Source organism: Penicillium brevicompactum, assembly GCF_028827555.1.
Source record: "Penicillium brevicompactum strain IBT 35665 chromosome Unknown utg000005l_segment0_segment0, whole genome shotgun sequence".
Taxonomy (NCBI): domain Eukaryota; kingdom Fungi; phylum Ascomycota; class Eurotiomycetes; order Eurotiales; family Aspergillaceae; genus Penicillium; species Penicillium brevicompactum.
Genome location: NW_026623208.1, coordinates 3499748 through 3523129, shown reverse-complemented (window position 1 = coordinate 3523129; position 23382 = coordinate 3499748). Strand labels below are relative to the sequence as shown.

At 49.8% G+C, this 23382-nt stretch overlaps 9 protein-coding genes across 9 annotated transcripts; 4 read left to right on the top strand and 5 right to left on the bottom strand.

Annotated features, from left to right (window-relative positions):
- Positions 1 to 224: 224 nt before the first annotated feature.
- On the top strand, positions 225 to 1637 carry N7506_007175 (uncharacterized protein; the record flags this gene model as incomplete). Its single annotated transcript, XM_056956468.1, has 1 exon — positions 225 to 1637. The coding sequence occupies one exon, from the start codon at positions 225 to 227 to the stop codon at positions 1635 to 1637; it is 1413 nt and encodes a 470-aa protein (XP_056810802.1).
- A 350-nt stretch (positions 1638 to 1987) lies between these two features.
- On the top strand, positions 1988 to 3020 carry N7506_007174 (uncharacterized protein; the record flags this gene model as incomplete). The annotated part of the gene is made up of 2 exons (XM_056956467.1): positions 1988 to 2481; positions 2540 to 3020. 2 exons carry the CDS (start codon positions 1988 to 1990, stop codon positions 3018 to 3020), a joined length of 975 nt encoding a protein of 324 aa, XP_056810801.1.
- Positions 3021 to 3286: 266 nt separating this feature from the next.
- N7506_007173 (S9 family peptidase) lies at positions 3287 to 5469 on the top strand (the record flags this gene model as incomplete). Its single annotated transcript, XM_056956466.1, has 5 exons — positions 3287 to 3376; positions 3437 to 3543; positions 3594 to 4250; positions 4306 to 4880; positions 4940 to 5469. The coding sequence occupies 5 exons, from the start codon at positions 3287 to 3289 to the stop codon at positions 5467 to 5469; spliced, it is 1959 nt and encodes a 652-aa protein (XP_056810800.1).
- A 2195-nt stretch (positions 5470 to 7664) lies between these two features.
- Positions 7665 to 8051, bottom strand: N7506_007172 (uncharacterized protein; the record flags this gene model as incomplete). The annotated part of the gene is made up of 1 exon (XM_056956465.1): positions 7665 to 8051. One exon carries the CDS (start codon positions 8049 to 8051, stop codon positions 7665 to 7667), a length of 387 nt encoding a protein of 128 aa, XP_056810799.1.
- Positions 8052 to 9112: 1061 nt separating this feature from the next.
- N7506_007171 (GMC family oxidoreductase) lies at positions 9113 to 11053 on the bottom strand (the record flags this gene model as incomplete). The annotated part of the gene is made up of 1 exon (XM_056956464.1): positions 9113 to 11053. One exon carries the CDS (start codon positions 11051 to 11053, stop codon positions 9113 to 9115), a length of 1941 nt encoding a protein of 646 aa, XP_056810798.1.
- Positions 11054 to 13933: 2880 nt separating this feature from the next.
- On the bottom strand, positions 13934 to 15505 carry N7506_007170 (uncharacterized protein; the record flags this gene model as incomplete). Its single annotated transcript, XM_056956463.1, has 4 exons — positions 13934 to 14740; positions 14796 to 15056; positions 15106 to 15206; positions 15256 to 15505. The coding sequence occupies 4 exons, from the start codon at positions 15503 to 15505 to the stop codon at positions 13934 to 13936; spliced, it is 1419 nt and encodes a 472-aa protein (XP_056810797.1).
- Positions 15506 to 15955: 450 nt separating this feature from the next.
- Positions 15956 to 17092, bottom strand: N7506_007169 (aldo/keto reductase; the record flags this gene model as incomplete). The annotated part of the gene is made up of 3 exons (XM_056956462.1): positions 15956 to 15995; positions 16057 to 16602; positions 16659 to 17092. 3 exons carry the CDS (start codon positions 17090 to 17092, stop codon positions 15956 to 15958), a joined length of 1020 nt encoding a protein of 339 aa, XP_056810796.1.
- A 394-nt stretch (positions 17093 to 17486) lies between these two features.
- On the top strand, positions 17487 to 19236 carry N7506_007168 (Zn(II)2Cys6 transcription factor; the record flags this gene model as incomplete). Its single annotated transcript, XM_056956461.1, has 2 exons — positions 17487 to 17560; positions 17619 to 19236. The coding sequence occupies 2 exons, from the start codon at positions 17487 to 17489 to the stop codon at positions 19234 to 19236; spliced, it is 1692 nt and encodes a 563-aa protein (XP_056810795.1).
- Positions 19237 to 19788: 552 nt separating this feature from the next.
- Positions 19789 to 21390, bottom strand: N7506_007167 (fungal specific transcription factor domain-containing protein; the record flags this gene model as incomplete). Its single annotated transcript, XM_056956460.1, has 7 exons — positions 19789 to 19981; positions 20033 to 20312; positions 20395 to 20710; positions 20744 to 20770; positions 20824 to 20931; positions 20980 to 21256; positions 21281 to 21390. Coding segments are annotated over 7 exons (1311 nt in total), but the record flags the coding sequence as incomplete, so codon positions are not given.
- Between the last annotated feature and the right edge of the window lie 1992 nt (positions 21391 to 23382).

Genomic DNA, 23382 nt, shown 5'->3' with positions numbered 1-23382 from the left:
AAGCGAGGGGGCCTTTGACTGCGGTTATGCGAAGGAAACTTCAAGGAGCCATCTCGTACCGAACTCACACAAAGGATATCAAGGCGCATTAGCCCCCTCGCATAGCTGTGTTCCAACTTTGGAAGGTTATATATGCCGTTTACAAACTCCCACTTCCCATAATTCAATCTCTAGATGCAGGTATCGCGACTAAGTGACCGAGCACCACGAGAAGACTATACACAATGCGGCCTCAATATCCCCATTTCCAGCCCTACAACCTCTCACCCCTGGACCACCATCTTCCACCTATGCACCTGACTTTCTTCTTGACATTCAAACCAGAAGATTATGCTCAAGCATTGTCCGTCATTGAATCGGGACTCAACAGCTTGCTTTTCTCCCTGCCCTTTCTGACAGGAAATGTCGCTCGTATTCCACAGCCCGGTGGTGTACGACAGCTCCATCCTGCGATCCCGGCTGTTCTAGATCAGTATCCCATGTTCAAAGTCAAACATCATCACAACAGCTATCTCCCCGGCAATACTTCCAGAGCTCCAGAAACAAAGATATCATATGACGACGTGTTTATTCCTATTCCTCTTGATCATGCATCCAACGAGCTTAGCCCTGCGTTCCGGCTTCAGGCAAATATTCTGGAAGACGGGCTTATCCTTTGCGCCACTATGCATCACACGGTCATGGATGGCAAAGGGTTGACGAATGTGCTGAAAGCACTGTCCTTACATTGTCAGAATGTCCATACCGAAAAGCCGACGGTTCCCCTGACCACCCCTGCCGAGCAGGAAGCCGGTAGGAAGCAGATTCTCCAAGCCGGATTGGCTCAGAAGCCTGCAGCCTGCATCCAAACGCATGTTTCATCGAAAGTTGCCCAAGGTTCAGTCCCGCTCATCCCCGAGGTCCCAGTAACTCGAAGGCTTGTCATAAGCGATGCTAAGCTTGCAAAGCTCCGAGAAATGTGTGCTTCCTCTGCAAACCATTCAGTCAACTTGTCTCGTAATGACGTCTTCGCCGCCCTCATGTGGCTGTGTGTTATCAGAGCGCGTGAATCGGTTTCACCCACCCCGACCGATGCGAACCGCAAGTCTACCATGGGAACCGTCTCTGATACTCGGGCCATTATGCGACCCGCTCTTCCGGATGCTTACATGGGCAATGCGTACTCCGCACTCTGTACTGAGAGTCCTCTATGCCAGAGCGCTTATGTCAACCGTTCACCCAACTCAGCCGCCGACCAAATGCAGCAGAGGATAGATGGACTCAAAGCTACAGACGTTGCATCCGTCGCTCAATTGGCTGTTGCTATTCGACGGGATCGGATAGCCCTCGATGACGAGTATATCCGCACTGAGATCGCGGCCGTCGTCAATAAACCGGAATGGCAGCCAACCTTTCTCGCTCAATGCGACTACCTACAGAGTAGTCTACGGAATTTTGCTTTCTACGATATGGACTTTGGTCCCGTGCTGGGCAAGATCTCGGACTTTGATATCCCTGATGGGAGGCTCAGTCGTATTGCTTGGGATTTGCCGGCTCGGTATGCGAACGCGCCGTGGGAACTCCGGATTGGACTCGAGCCGAAAGTCATGGAGAGTCTGCGAATGGATCCGTTGTTTCAATGGGTGGAGGAGAAATGATCGCTGTGCCGTTTGTATCTATTCTGAGGATATAGACATAAAGGGCTTCACGACCTACAACTTCACCAATAGGAACGAAGTTTCTATGTCAGACACAATTCTACTCATGGTACGGAGTACTTTCTGGAGCGATTGGTACTTTGCGCTTTTGCACACGACCCACTCATTCTGTATCGTTCCTGCGGTTTGCGTTGGCCCCCTCGACACAGCCCGACAGGGGGCTGGCCCCCGCGGCTGAAAGCAGAAATGATAATCAGCTCACTTTCACCACTCAAAAGCACTTGCCGTATAAATATTTCCAAATTCACGATATCCTCATCACAACCTCAGCTCGCCTCTTGACTGTTAGAATGCCTGAAAGTCCAAGTGACCAAGCAGTCCTTGACTGCTCAGACAGCCCTCTGTCGGTAGCTGCCAACGTCATTGGAGTCTTGACACTTGCCTATGCCGTCTTAATTACGGTTATCTATCGTACAAACACTTTGGTCAAGTCGAAGGATGAGAGCCAAAGGTTTTACAAACGAGCGGAGACGGCACATAACTCACTAGTTCAGGCAAAAAGACGGCTGGACATCTACTTCTCAACAGTTGACCTGCAAATGAGCCAGGAAATTGAGTTACTATTTCAAGATTTCGACTACTGGGACTATCAATATAAAAAAGAGCTTCAAAGTAAGCCCGGGTATCACCGAACGCATGAGGAGAAGGAGGCCGAGAACCGTCGTCGCGCGATGAGCCAAAAAGGTATCTTTCTCCTCCAGCGAGAAGACATGACTACGATTGTCGAGGGCATGTTGCAGACCCGAGCGTGGCTCGACGGAACATACCAGGTCCTCCTCAACAGGTGTGCTCATGACGACTTTCAAGTGCAAGAAACCCTGGCTAATCTACTAAACTATCAGTATGATCATTGACGAAATCAGAGAGCAGAGAGCCTGCTTCGAGACTCAATTAAGGGCGATGTCAAAACAAACCACCGTGTTGACTCAGACCATGAGTGATCTCAATAACGTGCCTCCATCAGATCCAGTGCAATCACCAGCCCCGGTTGGAGGTGAGAATGCGAGTAAAATGGGTCCTGTTGATATGCTCGAGATGTACCTTCGACCACTGGGCCCATTAGGCCCGGATCGCCCGTCGGAACGATTAAAGGCCACTTTCCGTCAATATGGACGCCGACCTCCATGTGAGCATGATCATTCCAGTGAGGTTGATCAGAGTAAGAAGCCTAGCATATGCTGTGAATCATGTGGAAAGGCATACTTTGATCTAGAGAAGGGTCTTTGGTTAAGACCTTCGTCGCCGGGATCTCAGGTGTATTTTGCTGCAGAGCAGGGGAAATGGGTTAAAAGTACATTTGAGCCAGTTCACTTCAATGTTTAGATGCTCTATGAGCTGGGTGTGTAGACTTGAAGAATATACCGCTGGTAGTTATGCTGTGTTTAAACCAAACTGGATATTTATCATGAAAATCAAGATGACCCGCTTATCAATAGTAGTCTCGGGGAATGTCATCATAGAGAAAACTAAAAATAGAGGCAAATAAGAAAAAGAAAAGGAATCTCACTGAGATCCAACGAGGCTGAGCCGTAGAGGACTTCCGCGGGGTAGAATTTTCCCCACTTCAACAAACCTCAACTTTCACAAAAATGGGAACCACAGCTCCTTTCGGTCAATGGCAAAGCCCAATCAGCTCGACCCTCTTGGGTGCCGATGGCGTCCAGTTCGAGTCCATCGCAGTAAGTTCAATGATCGACGCCGCGAGCTCCCGCCTGGGCATGATCTGACGATCCCCGCAGACCTCCAATGGCAAGATTTATGTCATTGAAGCCCGCCCCAAGGAGCAGGGAAGAGGATGCATTGTCGAGTACTCTGGTAAAGAAGGACGCGATATCCTTCCAGCGAAGTAAACACCCGCAGTCTGCGTTACTGCCAATGCTGACCCCCCATCGCCAGGTATAACGCCTCTAACAAGGTCCATGAATATGGAGGCGCGTCAATGATCGCGTCCAATGGATGTATCATTTTCACCGATAATGAAACTCAAGATCTCCATAGACTTGACCCCTCTAGCGGTGACATTGAGCGCGTTACCAACACTGATCCAACTCTCCGCTACGTGTGCACATCGGCCCTCGGAGCTGGAGACAACGCTCCACCATCGTGGCTACTAGCGATCGAAGAAGATCACACTAAGCCCCAACCGTCTCAGGTTCATAATCGCCTGGTCGCTGTCAACTTGCAAAGCAAGGAAATTGTTAACGTGGCCTCCGGTGATGACTTCTACGCCGCCGCCCAGTTTTCTCCTGATGGCACCCGGGTTTGCTGGAATCAGTGGTCTCATCCCGATATGCCATGGACTGGAGCCCGGGTGTATGTTGCCAAGTGGAACAATGGTCGGGTCACTGATGTTCAGCTCGTGGCCGGTGTGCCCGAGAAGGAAAGTGTGTCGCAGCCTCGATGGGGCGTCGATAACACTTTGTATTTCACAAGTGACCGTACTGGTGTTTGGCAGTTGTATCGGACCAAGGTTGAGATACTGGAAACCCGGAGGTTAGAACTTCGTGGCTTGGAGGACGTGGAATTCTCTCAGCCAGATTGGCGACTTGGAAAGTATGTTTGATGCGAAGAAGACGATATCGCTCTTGCTAATGACGCATGGTTGTAGCTGCACATATGTCGCTCTCACTGAAACCAGCATGTTGGCCTCTTACAACAAGAATACCCGCTGGACCTTCATTATCATCGATTTGACAAATGAAACTTGGAGAGATATCAATATCCCAGTGACAGACACGATCATCATCGCGGATACGCCCCTATCAGACTCCAAGGTCGCTCTACTTGGCTCCAGCGAGACTACTTTCAGCACCCTGTTCACACTCGACACAGCCGAGAATGTGCAACTGAATGCGATCAAAGCTGCCTCCGATTTCGTGATGCCTGCTTCTATGATCTCCCACCCAAAGCACATTTCTTTCCCAAGAGTTCACGGCACAAACCTCGAAGGCGAGGCCCATGCAATTTTCTATCCACCTCAGAACTCCGAATTCCAAGCACCAGCCGGCACCTTGCCTCCCGTGATTGTTTGTGTTCACGGCGGCCCCACTTCCATGACGGGGTCCGGTCTCAACGTCACTGACCAATATTGGACTTCGCGCGGATATGCCGTGGTGTGGGTCAACTACGGAGGCAGCTCGGGATACGGCCGGGCATACCGGGATTCCCTGAATGGGCAATGGGGTAAGCGAACTACACTGCAATCCCTCATGCTTCGGAAATATACTAATTGACTATACCAGGCCTCCTCGACACGGCTGATGCAGCAAGCTGCGTCTCATACCTCACTTCGTCCGGCAAAGTAGACAAGAACGGCGTCGGAATCCGCGGTGGTAGTGCAGGCGGCTACATTGTCCTCCAAGCTCTCTGTGATTATCCCGATATCTTCTCCGGCGGCGCCTCACTTTATGGAATCGGCAATGTTCGAACTCTCTGCGAGGATACTCACAAGTTCGAGAGCCAGTATGCGTTTGCACTGTTGTTCGAGCCGGGCGCCGGCGAAGAGGACAAGAACCGCATTTTCTTGGAACGTAGCCCCTGCTACAAGGCGGACAAGATCACCGCTCCGCTCTTGTTCCTTCAGGGAGACGAAGATCGTGTCGTTCCATTGAACCAGGCGGAGGAGATGGTCGAGCAGATGAAGAAAGCCGGTCGCGAGTCTAAGTTGGTGGTCTTCAAGGGAGAAGGTCACGGATTTAGACGGGCGGAGAATCGGATCAACGCCGTGGAAGAGGAGGAAAAGTGGTGGAAGAAGGCTTTGCTTAAGCTATAGGTGTCCGACTGGCGGTCTACGGTATACGTGTTGGATTCACGCGCTGAAATCTAGGAATATTTCGGGTGCCAAGAAGACCCAACCATGCACCAGCGGGCTGGATATCAGCTACACTAGGAAGTACAGGAACGATAAGTCAACTCGTTTAAAAGCAACAGCCAATCTCGGTAGCTCGGCATGATCTCCTGCAGGGAGTCTGGAAAGTGTTTCGTAATATCAATCCGTGGCCATCGTCATTGCACAGTTAAGGCGCGGTGGAGCTGTCGCACGGTTCCATCTATGACTTCATTCTCCATATAAAAATCTGATCGGGTGTGAAAAAAGGGATAGGGTAGCGGCCCTAGTCTGCTCAAGAGAATGTATTTAAGAAAGCTCTCGAGACGAAACTGAAGGCCATAAATTTAAGTCCAGGTCGGATCTGATCCTTCTTTTCCCCGGTACTCCATGCCGGTTCCCATTCGGCATCGACACTGAGGCTCTTTACGGAACTCACGATATCCACTAACCACGCAGCCACCCCCAGGGCGAATCCACAGAAATATCTCAGGAACACGAATTCCATGAGCTGGAGAATGTTTCCGGGTTTATAGTTCCCATACAGCGTTGTTCCGACTGGTCAGGTACGGATATCCCTGTTCTCTCCAATCATATCCCTTTGCCCCGCCCCACTATCCAGGGGGAACAGCCTCTATGATGATTGACCACTTCCCTTTCTGCAATCATTTTGTAGAGATTGAGTCAATCTACATTGTTTTCGAATTGGTCTCTGAGTCGCTGAATTACCTTGCACTTCAATTGTTCGCTTCGACTTTGGGAATTGTCGCTAATTGCTTGATTAGGCTCTTGATCGAATAGTTTTAATTGTTCAAACACAATACGAGAATCATGTTTAATTCTACACTTGCTTTCAGCAACAAAACTTAAGCTAGAGTACTCCGTAGATGATGCTTTAAAAAGTGTAGAAAGGGGATCATCTCAGTTCATGAGAGCGGCGACAGTTTCAACCGCAAGTCAACGTTCAGTGGAAGGCGTCCTTGTGAAACAACCTGGGTTTTTTACTTTCCAGTAGTCAATCCCAGCAGTTGAAACCGCGAGACAAACTTGATTTAAACCATATTCAATTCCCGATACCTCTAAATGGCTCGGGGCGAAGACAAACAAAATCCTTTTTTTTGACTAACGCAGAAGCGGTAGGCGGTTAAATCTAGCATAATGATGTCATCTTCGCTTCTCCAAAAAATGTTCGAAAATACACGACTGATATCTTATTGAGAAGCTAGTTGGTACAAGGAAACGGCTCTTGTTGATAAGCTAACTGAGATGGTATAAAAGAGGGATCTCCACGTGTTGGTAACAAACTCCCCTTCACGAAACACCACCGTCCTGTGGTAAGAGAAAAAGCAAAGACAGCCAGTGGTAGTATCCATCATACGCAGGGAGCCATCCGTCCAGGAATTGACTCGCTTGTTGACATATTCCCTGGCTGGAAACACGTCGATTTTCCTCGCAAAGTGAATGCGTATATCATCTGGCGATTCACCTTCTGAATATCTTCTTATGTTCTTGTCGTTAGATGCCTGCAGACTTGAAAGCTTGAAAATATTTTTGGGGTCTTCCTGACTTCCAGTATTGTCTAATGGCGATCCGCGTTTTCTTCTGGTGGGAAGATAGCCTAATTGGCCACTCAGTTTTCGGTGTTGAGACATTGGTGCTCTGATTCCAGCTGTGGGGTATTCTGGAGGCTGAAATGACGGAATGAAACACAAAGCTCGTGCGTGTAGACATGGTACATATCCCCTGCAGCCTAACTACAGGGCCTCACGTTTCCGCTGGTTCGATCATATCAGCTCGAGTGCAAGCTGATTGCGTGGATGTGACTTTTCTTAGTCCTTTCTGCAATAGAATACTAGAGCCTCTCTGTTAAGGAATAGCGTGACCCGCGATTGACATATTCTTTCTATTAACTTCTTAGAGCTCGAGATAGAATCTGACGTGAAAACAGTAATATTATGAGACCTGAGGAAAGAAGAAGAGAGAGAAAGAGCACGAGAGGTCTAGATCTATCTAAACCAGCCGGGACCCTGCAAACCAGGCAAACGCCCGCGCCGACAAAATCTTTCCCATCTGCTTGGTATGGGTCAGTGGATGGGGCATAACAGAGGATATAGGCACATTGTCTTACAAAAATGCTTTCTTCAGCAGCTGAAAAACATTCCCTCGAAGGAATGCTGGTTGACGTCCAGGGGGATCACGCCAGGCAAAATGCGCTGGTTTGGTGAGATGCTTGGGTACAAGACAGATACGCACCCACGGCACAGGCGCATCCAAAACTTTACCGCCAGCCACCTGCCCGGTTGCTGGCAGCGCTGGCAGCTCTTGGTCCGCACCAGATCCCAAAACTGGGAAAGCGTGATCCGCTTTCCGAGTTTGGTGGTACGGAGGACATCCACCAGCCGTTCCTCGGTCTGGTATACGATGTTGTATTCTCGGACCGAGTGGACAAGATCGTGAGAGGCAATAGCCACCTCTCGCAGTCTGTAGATGCCATAGGTATCCACCCGCAGAATGTAGCGGAGCTTCATCCCTGCGGGCAATTATTCAGATCGCCGAGGCCGGTCGCCGGCGCTCGTTCGAAAGGGCCGTTTATCTTGTCCACCAGGAGGCTGGATTCACACACCAGCCATTCATCAACAGGCATGAATGGTTCCTTCGCTGAGCTAGCTTCCCTCGAGGTGAGGACAAGGTTGCCGCTCTCCTGGGGTTTGGAGGAGATTTGTAGTTGACGTTGTGATAGCCACTGCAGTAAACACGTCTCCAGTTAGCCTTGATATTCTGCATTCTCATTTGGATGCCCTATCACAGTTTACTATACCAAGTGGTTTGAGTCTGTTGCGGAGTTGCCAAGAGGTGGAAGTTGTGGAAGACGTAAAGATAAGCTAGGTGAGAGATGGGCAGACATGGGAATTTATATGGAAAAAGGAGCATGGGGGAGAGTGACGCGTGCCAGACAGGCCAACTAGAAGTGACTTTTCAGATTCATTTCTAGACAGTACCACGCTGAGTCCTGGCATATCTTGTTTTACCATTAGACCTCTCTCACTGGTATTTTGGAAAGGATGGCCCCATAGATACATCAGGTTTGCTTCCAAAAGCTTGTGAGGCACTATCATGACATAATGATCTAGATGGAGCCCGATCTAAACAGTGTGCCTCGCAAACTTCAGATCAATAGTACTTGCATGATCAGGTTAGTTTGACATGAAACCATGGTTTGCTGACAATGTCAAAGTGAAGTTTTCTAAGGATTGGAGAGCTCACTTTGGTACAAACCTTATGACTCAGGTGACTCAAAAGATATCCAGAGGTCACATCGAATAGCTCCTTTGTCACAATAATAAGATGGGACTAATACCTACGCAGCACTCAACAAAGCAGGCCTTGGTGGTTCGAAGATTGTAGAAAATATCAACTGATCCAGCAGATTTGTATGCCAGATCTCATGATTGTTAAACGATTGATTAAATATACATAGTATAAAGAGTGGTATAAAGAGTGGCGCCACAACAACACCGAGTGGTCTATCCATCAAGACCAACAACGCTCCGAATCACACGTCTATAATTACATTAGGCATGTGAAGAGATTAAGAGCTAGACTTGAGCTCGTTAAGAATATCTTCAGCAGCCTTCTCGGCAACCATGTAGGTAGAGACCGCGGTGAAAGTACCGGGGACCTTGGGGTACACGGAAGCATCGACAACACGGAGACCAGAGACACCACGGACACGGAACTTGGAGTCCAAGACAGCCATGGGGTCATTGTCACCACCGATGGGGCAGGTGCAAGAGGCGTGGTGGCCCCAAGCGCCATCCTTAACGTACTGCTTGATGTCTTCCTCGGACTGGACGTCGGGACCGGGGAGAACCTCGGTGATGTTGACGAGCTGGCGGTTGAAGGCATCACGGGCAAGCTCGATGGCCTCGTACATGGCAGTGAGATCGGCGTCGTAGTCGCCGACACCGCTGTCGAAGTAGTTGTAGGTGATCTTGGGCATCTCGAGGGGATCGGCGGATTGGAGCATGACGGTACCGGCGTTGTTGCGGGGGTGAGCCTTGAGAATGGCCCAGGTGAACCAGTTGTGCTCGTCGGTGGCGTTGATGCTGTAGTCGGGGAAGTAGCCGCGGAAGTTGACGGGACCACCAAACTCGAAGATGTCGAAGTCGTCGCCGGCAGTGGAACTCTTGTAGAGCATGGTGGCGGCGAGACCGGGGGAGGAGTAGATACCGCGGTCGCCGAGGATGGGAGACTCCCAGTCGTTGATGCAGGGGTCTTCCTGGTCGCGGATGCTGAAGGTGCACTTGTCCAAGCAAGAGAAGTCTTCCTCGATCTTACCCTGGACGGAGATCTCGTAGTGGTCCTGCAGGTTGGTTCCGACACCGGGGAGATCGCTGATGACATTGATACCGAACTTCTTGAGCTCATCGGCGGGTCCGACACCACTGAGCTTGAGGATCTGAGGAGAGTTGTACACACCACCGGCAACGATAACTTCGCGAGAAGCAGTAGCGGAACCGGGCTTTCCGGGAAGAGCGGAGCGGGACATAGGGCTAGCCTTGTACAGGTGCTCACCGTCGAGGAACTCAACACCGGTGGCGCGGGGAGGGTCCTCAGACTCGTCAAAGACGACCTTGGTAACGTGGGTGTTCATGCGGACATCGAGGGGGTACTTCTTGGAGCCATCAGCGTTCTTAGCATCGCGGACCTCGATAATGAATTCACGAGGACCGTTGCGGTGGGCGTCATCGGTGGAAATAGGGATTTGGTAGTAGCCGGGGTCGGTGTCACGGCTCTTGGAGTCGGCGTTGGCGTCACCGAGCAGCAGAGTGCCAATGTTCATGATGGTGTTGGTGAAGTTTCCGAGGGCAAAGGCACCGCCAGTGAGCATGCTCAGCAGCTGGGTATCCTTCAGGACAATGCTGAGAGGGGCTTCTTCAATCGACAGCCAGCCGTCGTAGCCGTGGCCCTCCTGTGCGGGGAGAGAGTAACCGTTGTTCTCAAGCTTTTCGAAGTGCTTGCGCATGTTGGCAGGGGTCCAAGAGTTATCACCAGTGATTTTCTCAATGTATTCAAAGTCAGACTGGTGGGGGTAGACGGCAATCAGGGCATTGTGGGCAGTGCAACCACCGAGGGTACCAGTACGAGGGTAGAGAACTCCCTTCATGGTCGAACCCTCGGGAGGGTTCAGACCAGTGTAGATATCACCATCCGGGGTGTCGTAGCTGACCTTCCAGTCCCGGGCCTGGCGCTCCTCGTCCTCGTAGTGGTGGACGAAGAAGTTCCAAGAGAGCTTCTCATCTTCAGAAGCTCTGGCAGAGTAGGCGGGGATGGTGTAGTTGAAGTTTTCACCCTGGTCGTCACCAGCCTCCAGAAGCAAAGTCTTGTGGCCAGCCAACGCGAGACGAGCAGCGAGGGGACCACCACCAGCACCGGAACCGACGATGACATATTCATAGCCGGTGATGTTGACGGCCTTGGCCAGGCCGGAAGTGGCAACCAGCAGGCCAAAGATGTACGAAAGAATCATGTTAAAAAAGAGTGACTGGGAGTGAGTTGGCCTTCCACAGATGCGATACCAGCACCTTTTATGCCAAGCTGTGCGGTTGTGTATTCCCCTGGACCCGCATTGTCCATTGTCTCGAATCTCGCAAAAGCCGTTGAAGACTTGCCGTCGTGGGGCGGCTGTCATGCCGCGGCCGCCACTAGACCCATGGCGATCTACCCACAGGCAGGCTAGACAAGCACAGTCTAACCTTCTTTGGGAGGCAATTCCCGAACGATCGACGATAGTTTAATTCGTGTGTGCTCTTGACCTGCCATCCCTGCTGATCATCATTGGCTTCTCCACATCGTTCGGGGCTTTCTCCTTTTCTCGCCCAAATCTTGACTGACAGTTCGCATTTGCCAAGACTTTGCGGAGATTTTTCGCAGTCCAGGAGCTGCTTTCTCTTCACGTTGATTCGCGATGATTCGAAGATGCACACCGTCTTTCGCTTTCCGACCCTCTTCCACTGCATCCGATCCTCATCGATCCTCCCCCTGCTCGTGTACTCGTACCGACTCCACCAACCATCGTGGAGTTTTCTGCCCCATCGTGCTTGGAGCAAGTCATCTACCACTACCTGAAAAGGCTTAGGTCTCCGGTGCGGACCTCCGGCGACATCCCCGTCCGTTGATCGATTTGACAGTTGAAGACGTTTCGCTCTCGGTTTCGGAATGTGGATTCCCGGGGTGGAGTTTGGAGACACCCTTCGACCTCTGATGGCCTCCTCTGCGTTCCTTGATTTTCCCTTGAGATTCGTGTGGGGTCACACCTGGTGCCTCCGAAGGCTCCGAGGTGTCGCTTAGAGGAAAAGCCTCGGCCTTGATTTCAGTTTTCTCGTGTTGGAGACCGAAATTACCTTGACGGCTGTGTCCGGTCTAGATCCGAAGGCAGACATCTGTGGGCGCTCCCTCGAGTCCAGCAGTCATCTGGTTATGCCGGGCTCGTATCAATTGTTTGCTCTGTACCCCGAATGGAGTACTCCATGGCCATGTTAAAAATAGGCAGTTCCACAGAATAGGGCAGGGATGAGCAGAGCCGCGACGACGCGAGCAAGCGGGGTAGTGCCACCGAGGTGCTTGATGCTAGTGAGTCTTGTGCTGCATGTTTGAAACTAGAATGCTTCTTAGTGTCTTCTTCGTTTGCCCCTGAATCCTCTGCCGTGATGTTTTGAGACTTGCATCGTGATTTGTGTAGCACTTGATCGCGACCGGTTGGTTTTAAGGGGCTGGTTGGATGAGAGAGATCCGTACCATGTCGATCGCCCAGGTACTCCGTATGTTGCATTTACTCCGTATTTGTCATTTGATCAAATTGCCAAGTGTCCACCTTGTGACGCGCAAGTGAGTAGAGTTGCAGTTGCCAGTTGGCCGATTGTGTGTAGAAACCCCGTCCCGTGACCCACCAAAAAAAAAACGTATAGCGAAGGGTCATTTGGAATATTAATGCCATGCGATGGCTAGTGCTTGGATTTGGACTGATAAAAAGAAAACTAGATACTTGAATCATTTTTATGCTTACCAAACCATACTGATCAATGTTCCATTCAAAATCAACGGTTTCTCTTGACGCTCTACCTTTCTCGCCTCCTCTCTGCCTCTTCTATTGTCCCTCAGTTGTCCCCGATACTTCTCACATGTTGATTGAAAATTGATACACACAAGCATAGGGTCAAAAATGGGCATTTGGGTTAGACGATTTTCAATTTTGCTCACTTCGTGGGTATAACTTCCTCGCGTGTGTTCATACATTCTGTGCAAATTCTCTTAGCTGGTCTACTATATCTTTAAATAACTACAAATGATAATTTGCACGGTGGGTAGGTCTGAGTCTAGGTATGACGCCAACTCATAGAGCAACGCCTCAAACCATCGAGGTTGGTTTGAATAGCTTCATTGTTATCGAACGCGGGATACAATACTGGGACTTTTGAACTGTGATCAAAAAGCCCCCCTGCAAGCTAGAGTCTTGCTCAACTAAGCCGCCCACAGGAATCAGTTCTGTCACGGGCGATACAGAGTCACTCTTGTAATCAACTACAACTGGGAATCTAATGCAGTACCAACATCTGTGGATATCACTATGGGTGGAAACTTCCCATATCAAACTATTATTCAACTTTTGACAAATTTGTAACTCGATCTGAGATTGGAAAGCCAATGGAGTAGTTAGGTGGCTTCAGTTGGTGCTCCAGTCAACCATTGCAGAACTAATGTCATAGATGTCATCCATTGCTGGCTACATTCCAGAATTCCAAGTTTGTTATGACCTGCATACAGCATGGTATGTGTGACGGAAGCTAGCTACTGATCACCACAGCCTGAAGAATGACGTTGACCTAGGCCCCGGGGTACATCCATGGATTGTGATGGATGTCCCAGGCAACTTCCAAGGTTTAGAGCTGATGCCCATGCGCAACAAACCTTGGAACGGATCGATACCCGTGGACTGAACCTTGGAAATATATCTCAACCTCGGGAGATCCGCCCGCCTGTGCCAGTTCTAACCTTGGGAGGTTCTTCTACAATTTTCAACGTTCCAGGGGCAAGATCTCGGGACTTCCAAAGTTTCAAGGTTCTTGAACGGATACCTCTCCAGAGATATATAATAGGTTACAAAACATGATTCTCAATGTTTATCCCCGCCGTTGAACAGCTTTTGGCCTTTGAATTAATGTGAATAATGTACTTTGTGCTTTTTTTAAAAAAGAAATCTATATAGACGCCATGTGATACTTTTCCAGGCAGCGCGCGAAGAGCACAAACCTTGGTGCATCAAAAAAAATCCATGGATGCAAAGGTGAAAACCGAAACAAAATGCATGTACAAAACTTTGAATGCAAACATAATTGATGATGTATAATAATTATTGAATCAGTCGAAGTTTCCGCGCTGCGAAACCGATGATGCCAAAACAGGCCGTGACTCCGGTGAAGACAATTAGGCCACCAAACTTGGTTCCATATCCTAGACTAGCAGTGTGACCAGTCCAGGCCCAGTCTGTTTTGATCAAAGCCTCGCTGATCGGGCCGCATGCAATAGAGCCAATGCCTCGGCCAGCCGTCAGAGTTCCGAGGACCATTCCGACCGGCGCGGAGGGATCCTCCTTCTTGATGATCTTCGCCATACCGGGCCAAGTCGCGGCGGCACTGCCGGCAACGACTCCGTAGAGAGCAGAGAACACACAGATTGGAGCCAATGTCACGGACAAGCCCCATAATGCGAACACCAAGATGACAGTGCTTACCGTCATGGCGAGGACGACGGTCGCAGCATGCCAGCGATCAACCAAATAGCCAACCATGATAAAGCCCAGTACTGAGCCAGCGTTCAGGGCTGTCACTGGGGTTGTCTCGCCCATGGCGCTTTGGTGTGCGATGACTCGAGCATAGGTCGGCATGTAGAGTGAAGGTGCGAAGTACCCGATGCTCTGGATGAGACTTCCGATTTGGAAAATAATCCACGATCGCGTCCGAAGGAAGCTGAAGCTGAGAGACTGTGCCTTGGGGGTGTCGGTGTTGACAGGAATCCGTGGCTTCACAAATGCCAAAATGGGACAGACCAAGACGACCATGCCGATGGACCAGGCCCACATGGTGATCTTGAAAGAAAATCGCGACAAAGCCCAGCGGAGAAGAAGTGGGAATACGACGCCGGCAACACCGCTTCCGGCCTGCATTTGACTCGTTAGATTTATGTTTGATATCGTGCAGATGTGAGAAACTTACCCAGGCAACTCCGAATGCAAGCCCCTTCCTTCGCTCAAACCACTCGTCGACAAATAGCAGGACTGGATAGTAGAGCATGGCACCTCCGATCGGGTAAATGACACCCTGGGTGATTGTGAGCTGCCACATCTTTGTGGCAAAGGAAGATGTGAGGACGCCAGTCACAGCGATCGCAAGACCGAGGACGCTGTTAATGCGAGTGATGCGTGGCCATTTCTGAAGAACGAAGAGACTGATGGGTGATGCGAGGTACAAAATACCCTTTGTATTGTTAGTTTTGAGTCTGCAATGGGGATTGTCTGGCACATACCATGCAGCATGATCCTACTATAGACCTGCTAGAGTGGTCATGAGAGAATGGTGCGTTAGTGCTGTAATAGTCTTGGAGAACACCAAAGGAGAAAGCGAAGCCTTGAGAAAGTCAGTATAGCACAAGAAGATCAGGACGAGGTATACATACCCCAGACAACCATTTCCAGGATGAATGCGCCCAAAAGACACAGCCAAGCATCTTTGCCGCCATCTACAGGTGGCAAAGAGTATTTCTCATTTTCAAGAGAGTCATCACTGGTATACCCAGTCTCATGGCTCCCCTGAACAGTGATGTGCTGTGTTTCTATATCGGGCGGAGGGGCGACAGGTGCGTCGGATTTCACTGATAGGCGATGCTGTTCCAGATCGCTGGTCGAGTCTCCGTGGCCATGGTGCATTACCGCTCGATTAAGTCAAAATGATCTGAGTCTATAGTTCATCGGTGAAAGTATAGCTCGACTTTAAAAGAAAGATGTTCGGGTTGCCGAATTCCTCATCTGCGGGATCGTTCGCCCCTTACGGAGGGGAAACCCGCAGGGGATTGATGTCTGAAACTATTTATGCAGTAGTTCGTCAGAGCGTTCGTAAGACAAACCACTTTATTGCATGATGATCTGCTTGAGAATGTATTGGTAGGGGGTTTTGAGTAGAGAAATCATATCGGTATGCGGTTCCTGGCACGCGCAACGGCGATCGCTGTTGTTTTGGTATGGGAAATTGTGGATTCCCCTACGTAAGTGGACTCCCATCAGGGCGATACAAAAAATTGAGTCCGTAGATCAGTGGGACGTCATGTTTCGATCTATATAGCGCTCATCAACTATGTACATAATGACTGTCGAATCGCTTTAGAGAGGGGGGGTTTCGTTAGAATCACGACCGTTGAAACTAGTTGATGAGTCAGTATGAGGTCTCTGGCATGATGCGTATGTTTCGAAATATAACTCACCGGCACAATGCGTCGGGGTAACGAGCACCTGAGACTTCGGTGCGCTTGATAAGCTCGCGAATGTCCTTGACTTCCTTCTCGGTCAGCTGGAGCAGAGCGCCACCCGCGTTCTCATCCATGCGGGAAGTGGACTTGGTGCCAGGAATAGGGATGATATCAGGGCCCTGAGCCTGTAGCCACGCGAGAGACACCTGCGCAGATGTCGCGTCGTGGGCCTTGGCAATATCCTGCAGGCCCTTGACCAATTCCAAGATCTTGGGGAAATTCTCCTGGGAGTACTTGGGCAACATGCGGCGGAAATCATTCTCGGGGAGGTCATCGACGGACTTGATCTGTCCAGACAGGATTCCACGACCAATGGGGCTGTACGCGATCACGGAGATACCAAGCTCACGGCACGTGCTGAGGATCTCCGACTCTCCCTCGATGTCCAATGCGAAAGGACTGTATTCAATCTGGAATGCGCTAATAGGATGAATTGCGTGTGCGCGACGGATGGTGGAAGCTGAGCACTCGGACAGACCGATATAGCGGATCTTTCCCTGACTGGATGCGGGGATACGTTAGCCACTGAGCTCATCATCTATGTGGCATACACTCACTTCTTGAGATCGACCAGGGCCTCGATGGTCTTTTCGATGGGGGTGATGCCATCAAGACGGTGGCAGTAGTACAGGTCAATAGTATCGATACCGAGTCTCTTCAAGCTGGTGTCACAAGCAGCCCGAGCGTGCTCTGGATCAGACCGGACAGTGATCTTGCCCTCATCGGGAACGAAGCCGAACTTGGTCGCGATGAAGATGTCATCCCGCTTTCCGGAGCGCTTGAACCATTCTCCGATGATGTCTTCACTATCCTGATAGGCATCGGCGGTGTCCCAGAATCGCTGACCAGTGGCGTGGGCGTGGTCCAGGAATGCTACCGTCTCTTCGAGGGGGCCAGCTTGACCATACGCGCTACCGATGCTCATGAGACCGAGACCCATGGCACTGACTTTGGGGCCATCACGGCCAATAGTACGTTGAGGAGCAGACATTGTGAATATGCAGTTATGTATGGGTGTGCGGAGTAAACAAAGGGGAATCAATTTTTGCTGAGTAGGATTTGTCTTTATACGGGGTGTGGGGAGAATTGATGTATCCAAGAAGCCAGCAGAAGATCCACGAACACTGCAGCAGTGGATCAGCCATTCAGGCTTCAATCCCTCAGGCGGTTCGATGCTCTGCTGAAGATCTATCAGACTAGCCTTGGTCTTGGCGATCAACATTGACCAATGAGAGTGCCGGCTTTCCGAGCTCCTCCATCCCGCTCCACTCCGACGTCGTCCGCCAATCAGAGCCAAGAGTCTTCGAGCTTTGCAGCTTCCGAAATTCCTCTTCCCGTTGATCCCCCTATTTTGATATCCCGAGGCTTGTCTCAAGGCATGAAACATGCAAGGGTCCTCAACTGGCCAGCCACAAGGGCATGTAAAAAGGAAAGTCAAATCTGGCTGCAAAACTTGCAAGTAAGTATCCCTAGTCTGATGTCGCAAGCCTTGGTCTAACGTGTAATCTGTGTCCCAGAGCTCGCCATGTCAAGTGCGATGAAAGTCGCCCCGCTTGCCGTCGCTGCGTCTCCACAGGGCGTGTGTGCAATGGTTACGGCATTTGGGGTGGCGGCGACCACCACCCTCAAATCCCAGCAAGCCAACCCTTGTCGATCCACCGCGCACCCGTCCCTGCCGTCAACCTAAATCCTGACGAGCAGATGTCTTTCGACTGGTTCGTAGAGAAGACAACCAAGGAGTTTGCCGGCATCTTCACATCCGACTTTTGGGAGACTCTAGTGCTTCAGGCAAGTGCACAGGAGCCCGCGGTGCGGCACGCTGTTGTCGCCCTGTCAGCTGCACATAGAAGTGACTCTGGCCATGGCCCGAGGGCCCTTGCATCCCCACGTGGAAACAGCGCCGAGGAGTTTATGCTTAAACAGTACAATAAGGCCATCCATCATCTAAGGTCTAGCCCAACAACTAATAACACATCCAACCTCCGTGTGACTTTAATCACATGTATGATATTCGTGACTCTGGAATATCTACGAGGTCAATATACTTCAGGGAACTCTCACCTCCGCTATGGCATCCAGCTACTTTCGGGACTTTCTACGCCCGTGCCGACACAAAGTCCACAATCGATAATTCCACCAAATTCCGCCAACACAGCGCCTGACTTCGCACACAAGGCTTTGGTTGATTCCTTTGCCCGTCTTACCATCCAGTCCGCGATGTTTGGTATATTTCCGTCTCACATGTGTATCATGACACATGACCAGGAACCGAAGACGCCCCCGTCATATTTCCCATCCATAATTGAAGCGCGACAAACACTCGACCATCTCTTGCACAAAGTGAAATGTCTGAAAGAAGACTATCAGAATGCCAGTGAGTCGGGAGGACCAATAGATCACGCAGCAGCGTTTGCAGCACAAACCCATATCCAGAAAGACCTCACTCTATGGCGTCAAGCTTATGAGACGACACGTGCCTCCTGGAAAACTAGCAAAGTCTGTCGCGAGCTTGCCGGTTGGACACTTTTGCGAATATATCACGAAATGGCATCCGTCATGGCGGCTGTGAGTCTCTCGGAAAGCGAGATGGCTTTTGATGCATTCACGGATAATTTCGCCGCGATAATCACAGGAGTGTCAGAGCTATCAGAGATTTGGTCACTTCCGGATGAACGCGAAGATACCACGATAGAAACTCAATGTTCGGGTTCTGGTAATAGTGGGTTCACAATTGAGTTGGGCCACATACCTCCCGTCTATTACACAGCGATGAAGTGCCGCATTCCTCAGATCCGACGCCAAGCAATCCTGGCTCTGCGATCAGCATCACACAGAGAGGGTGTTTGGAATGGGCCACTCTTAGCAAGTGTGATGGAAGAAGTTGTCCATATCGAAGACGGAGGATCCAACGCGGTCCATTCAAACTTTGACGCTGGTACCCAGATCACGGAAACCAACACTGGTAATTCATATAAGCCTTACGTGGAGGAGGCCTCCCGAATAGCGGACGTGAAAGTCCTGCTCCCGGACTCGACGGGCGCACACATGGAGGTTTGGATCAGTTATAAAAAGATGATGTCCGATGGGCGGTCGGCAATATTAAAACGGAAGATTGGATACGGGCCTACAACTTGATAGCTAGATCTTGGGGAACGCTTCTACGATCAGTGAACTCCGAGACAACTGCCCTACTGTGCTGGATGAATATCTTTCCAATCGCGGGGCGTTGGCTACACCTCGGGCAGGTCTTGAAAGCCATCTATTCCCACCCATGGACATATAGAAAAAATCAATCACCCAGAGAATTGAAGATAACGCTCATATTCCTGACAATTGGAATTTTCATTGGATTCATATCAACAACGATCCAGCGGTCCACACCGTGCTAGCAAGTGAATTGGTCGCTCTATCTCCAATAAATTCCAAAGCTTTAGTTCAATATAGACCAGCCAACAATTGGCACAAGCACATACGACCACAGGGTGTGGAGAACAGGGCTTCCCGTCCGCTCAGCCGTACTTAAGCCACACGCCGGTGAGTTAGTAGTTGGGTGGGTGACCACCAGCGAATCCTCACTGTTGTATGTTTTTGTTTTTTATTTCTGCATATTATATCTTCGCATACATCATCTCAAAGATACTCTGTTGTTGAAAGAGGAAGCCATGGTGCTGTCCATAGTTCCGGCACTTCAATATCAGGCGCATATAACGGAGATATATCCAAAGGCATCTCAAGTGAGAAATCCGCACCGAATGCCACGGACGATTGACCACCAAGAATGGAATCATATTGCGTTGGTTGAGCCAGCATCGTCTCTGCTGCCAGTGTCTCCGGTATTGGGACTTCTCGTGATTTCCGACCGGACAAGGAGTGCAGAATCCTAGTTACTGGAATTAGCAAGATGACTGAATTGCGGCTGGAGAATACCTACCCGGATGCTTCCGATGGATCGCTGGAGACGATCCTGTTCAAGACATTCCGCACCTCCGGGCTGGGAGGAGTATCGGATCTATTGTCGTCATAAACCAAAAGATTTGAGAGATCCTCGAATAACCGCAGAAAAGGTGCAATTGCGGGCAGCACTCGGGTATATACTGCCAATGCGCTAAGACAAGCGCTTATTGCCTGGTGAGTGCGTCGTGCTGTTAATGCTGTTGGTGAGATGGCCAGGCACTGTAGCAAGGTCACACCACAGTAAAAGCAATGGTACACTGTAATGCGATCGGGTGGTGTATGTGGATTCAAGCTCAATGTTTTCGCATTCTATCAGATTCTCAGACACTGCTTAGCGACCGTTGGGGTGTTTGTTACATACCGAGCATGCCTCGACGGCAAATTCGACGCAAAGACCTATGAGATCAGGATGAATCTCTTTGGCCATCAGTATGGGCCGGATCAAGAGAAGAACTGCTTGGGTGTATGTGGCCTGTACCCGGTCGGGACTTTGCTGCGGAAAGCGCTTTGAGTATTTTTCATCAGGTGCTTGCTGTTTCCACTGCTCGAGCTCATAAAGAATTTCTTGCACTTCGGCAAGTGACGGGGTTTTCGCATTTGGTCCTGTGTATCTTGTTCTGGGATCATTAGCTTCGTATGGCCAGGGATGTTGAGCCTCTCACAATATCTTTGACCTGATGCGATATACGTGGAGATGGTGCAACGCAGCAGTCATCTGTGAGCATTGTTAGGAGGTTGCATAAGGATGCGAAGATATGTTTCTCATACCGTTGTGATGCTTCTGTCTTCATGTTCTTGCGGCATGGTGTTTGCGTTGAGCTGCATTTGTGAAATCTTGTGTTCATCGGTACAGGTGTCGTCTATGTCAATGGGGATCTAGACAGGGTTAAATGCAACTTCAAAAGGTCAAGTGATGAAGTTTACCTCCGCATCTATGTCTGAATCACTGATACCGAATGGAAGCTTGGACCAAATGGCTAGGGATCTGAATTGAGAATGAGCTTTGCTTTTCCGGAAAATTTGTTTCGGAATGTGAGTCTTCGGAATCAAAACGTACCGATCAAAGCAATATGCACACCAAAAGAACCGCTTTCGAAGCTCCATGGTGTATGGACTCAGTCCTTTGGCCTCGGGACTATCTGCAAGTTTACGGTGGTATCTAAGCTTGACACAAAGACGCAGAGCAAGGCCGACTAGGTGCCTAGTCATATTGTCAGAAAGTCACACGTGAGTGATGGCACTGACAAACCAAATAGGAGACTCTGTCTGCGCTCTAAAATAATACTGAACAAGGCAGAGGAGAGCCTGTATAGTTGCCATATCCTGCAAAGCCATTACTGCAGGTAGGTAAATCCGCGCCCGAGCAAAATAAGCCTAAAATGGTTAGCCAAGATCATCAGGATAGTCGTGCTGACCATGCCTCAGTAGAATTCTCCGAATCTGGAATCAATCTAGCTCCAATGGCATATACAATCCAAATGAAAAAGGCGCCTGAGAGGAAGTGAGTATTTGCGTTTTGTCTCCGAGGGGATTGTGATCTACCGGTTTGTGATTCGACGGGACTTTGAGGAGAGACCTGAGCTATCTCTTCTCTCTGCTGGTGCCAAATGCCTAGTTGAGTCCAGTCAACTATGCAATATCGAGCTTGAGTGTAGAAGTACGCCGCGTCAACAAGCTTTTTTGCACCGCTGCTCGAGGGTAGTGGAGGAAGAGAGTCGACTTCTGGTTCCGCGACATATTCTCGCCCATACACCATCTCAAGCATCGTGACATCAGTAGTTGATCCCGGTACCTGCATGCGCTTTTCAAAGATCTCTGGCGTTTGGCGATTTGGAAGTTGAGACGATGCTGTCGCCAAAGATCTGGGATCTCGGTGGGACTCACGTCCATCCTGCTGTATCAAAGCAGGTATCCCAGTCTCGGGTGTCTGGGACTCAAAAAACGTGGTCTCAGGAGTAAGACAAATACCATTTCGAGAAGTCGCTTGATGAGATTGGCTGACACGTAGCTGACTTTCGAGGATCTGAATGCGTGACTCTAGAGTTGCCACATAACTGTACATATCTCAGCAGTGCACATTTGAGGGCTTCAAAGCTACATACGCATCACCTCTCAGGACACCGTCTGGAGGAACATCAAAATGACATTCTGCGGATTTTGTCAGTTGTTTTCCAAAGAGTAGGGGATGGGGTGTGATATGTCACCTTTAGATGATTTGAAACAAGCATTACACTTCCTGCTCGATGATCAACTTCCATCTTCCACTTTTTTTGACGCAAAATTTCCTACCCATGAATATTTTCAATGTTGTAATGGCATTTGATCTTTCTTCGTTTGCAATAGCGACCTGAAACGAACGTTGAGTCTTATACCCCGGAGTTTGGCCGGTGGATACTCACACGCGTTAGTGCTCCTTCTGTGGATCCCACCGTCGTTGGGGCGAGAAAGTTTTTGTTTTTGTGGGCTTGCTCTCCGGGCTGGAGTTAGCCGTCCGGGGGAGTCGGAATCATGCATGTTGTAAGGTGTGAATCACTGAACAGTGTCTCTCCAGGGGTGAAATAGCCAGAAACGAAGAGACTAAGAGTGTAAGCGGGGCTCAACTATGGAGCGACCGAGGAATGTCAAAATGTCAAGAGTGCGGCTATCATTATGACTCGAGATCCCCGAGAGAAAAGATAACGCGCAGGCGCTACGCAAGGGTTGGCCAATTAGCGGCTTTTGTTTTGAGTTGAGACCGCATCAGGTCAACCCCGAGAAACAGAATTATATCTAAGAGGGAAGTCAAAAAGCGAGTGTCCGTTCATTTGAAAAGTGGATAATCTCATTGAGCGAGGTGCACTCGGTTTGAGGAAGGATCTTGTGAAGTACATACATACGAGAGACAGAGGGAGTCTCCCCACTTGGGTAATGCCCTGGAACAAAGAACCTCAAAGTGTCCCATGGTCTTTTGAAGTCTAGATTGTTACGTTTGTGTTTAGACAAAGATTTGTTTTCATATACTTTAATCTAATGTAGCTGATATCACTTACAATACGATCTAATCGCTGACACTATCAACACCAGAAGACGGAAAAATCATTGGCAGCTCTGCAGATGCCCAGGTGATAACAAACGGGCATTGATCACGCTAGATGGAATTTGTGGCTCCAGGGCTAGACTCGGAGCTGGACGGAAATGCCGCTACCCCACTTCTTCGTTTGCTACGGACTTATGCTTGTCTACTGCCAATTAGAATACAACACAGTTCTGGAGTAACCGGACATGGCAAAAATACTGCCATTGCCCAGGTATGACCATTCCCTCAGAGTTAGGGTGTTGAATGGTCGC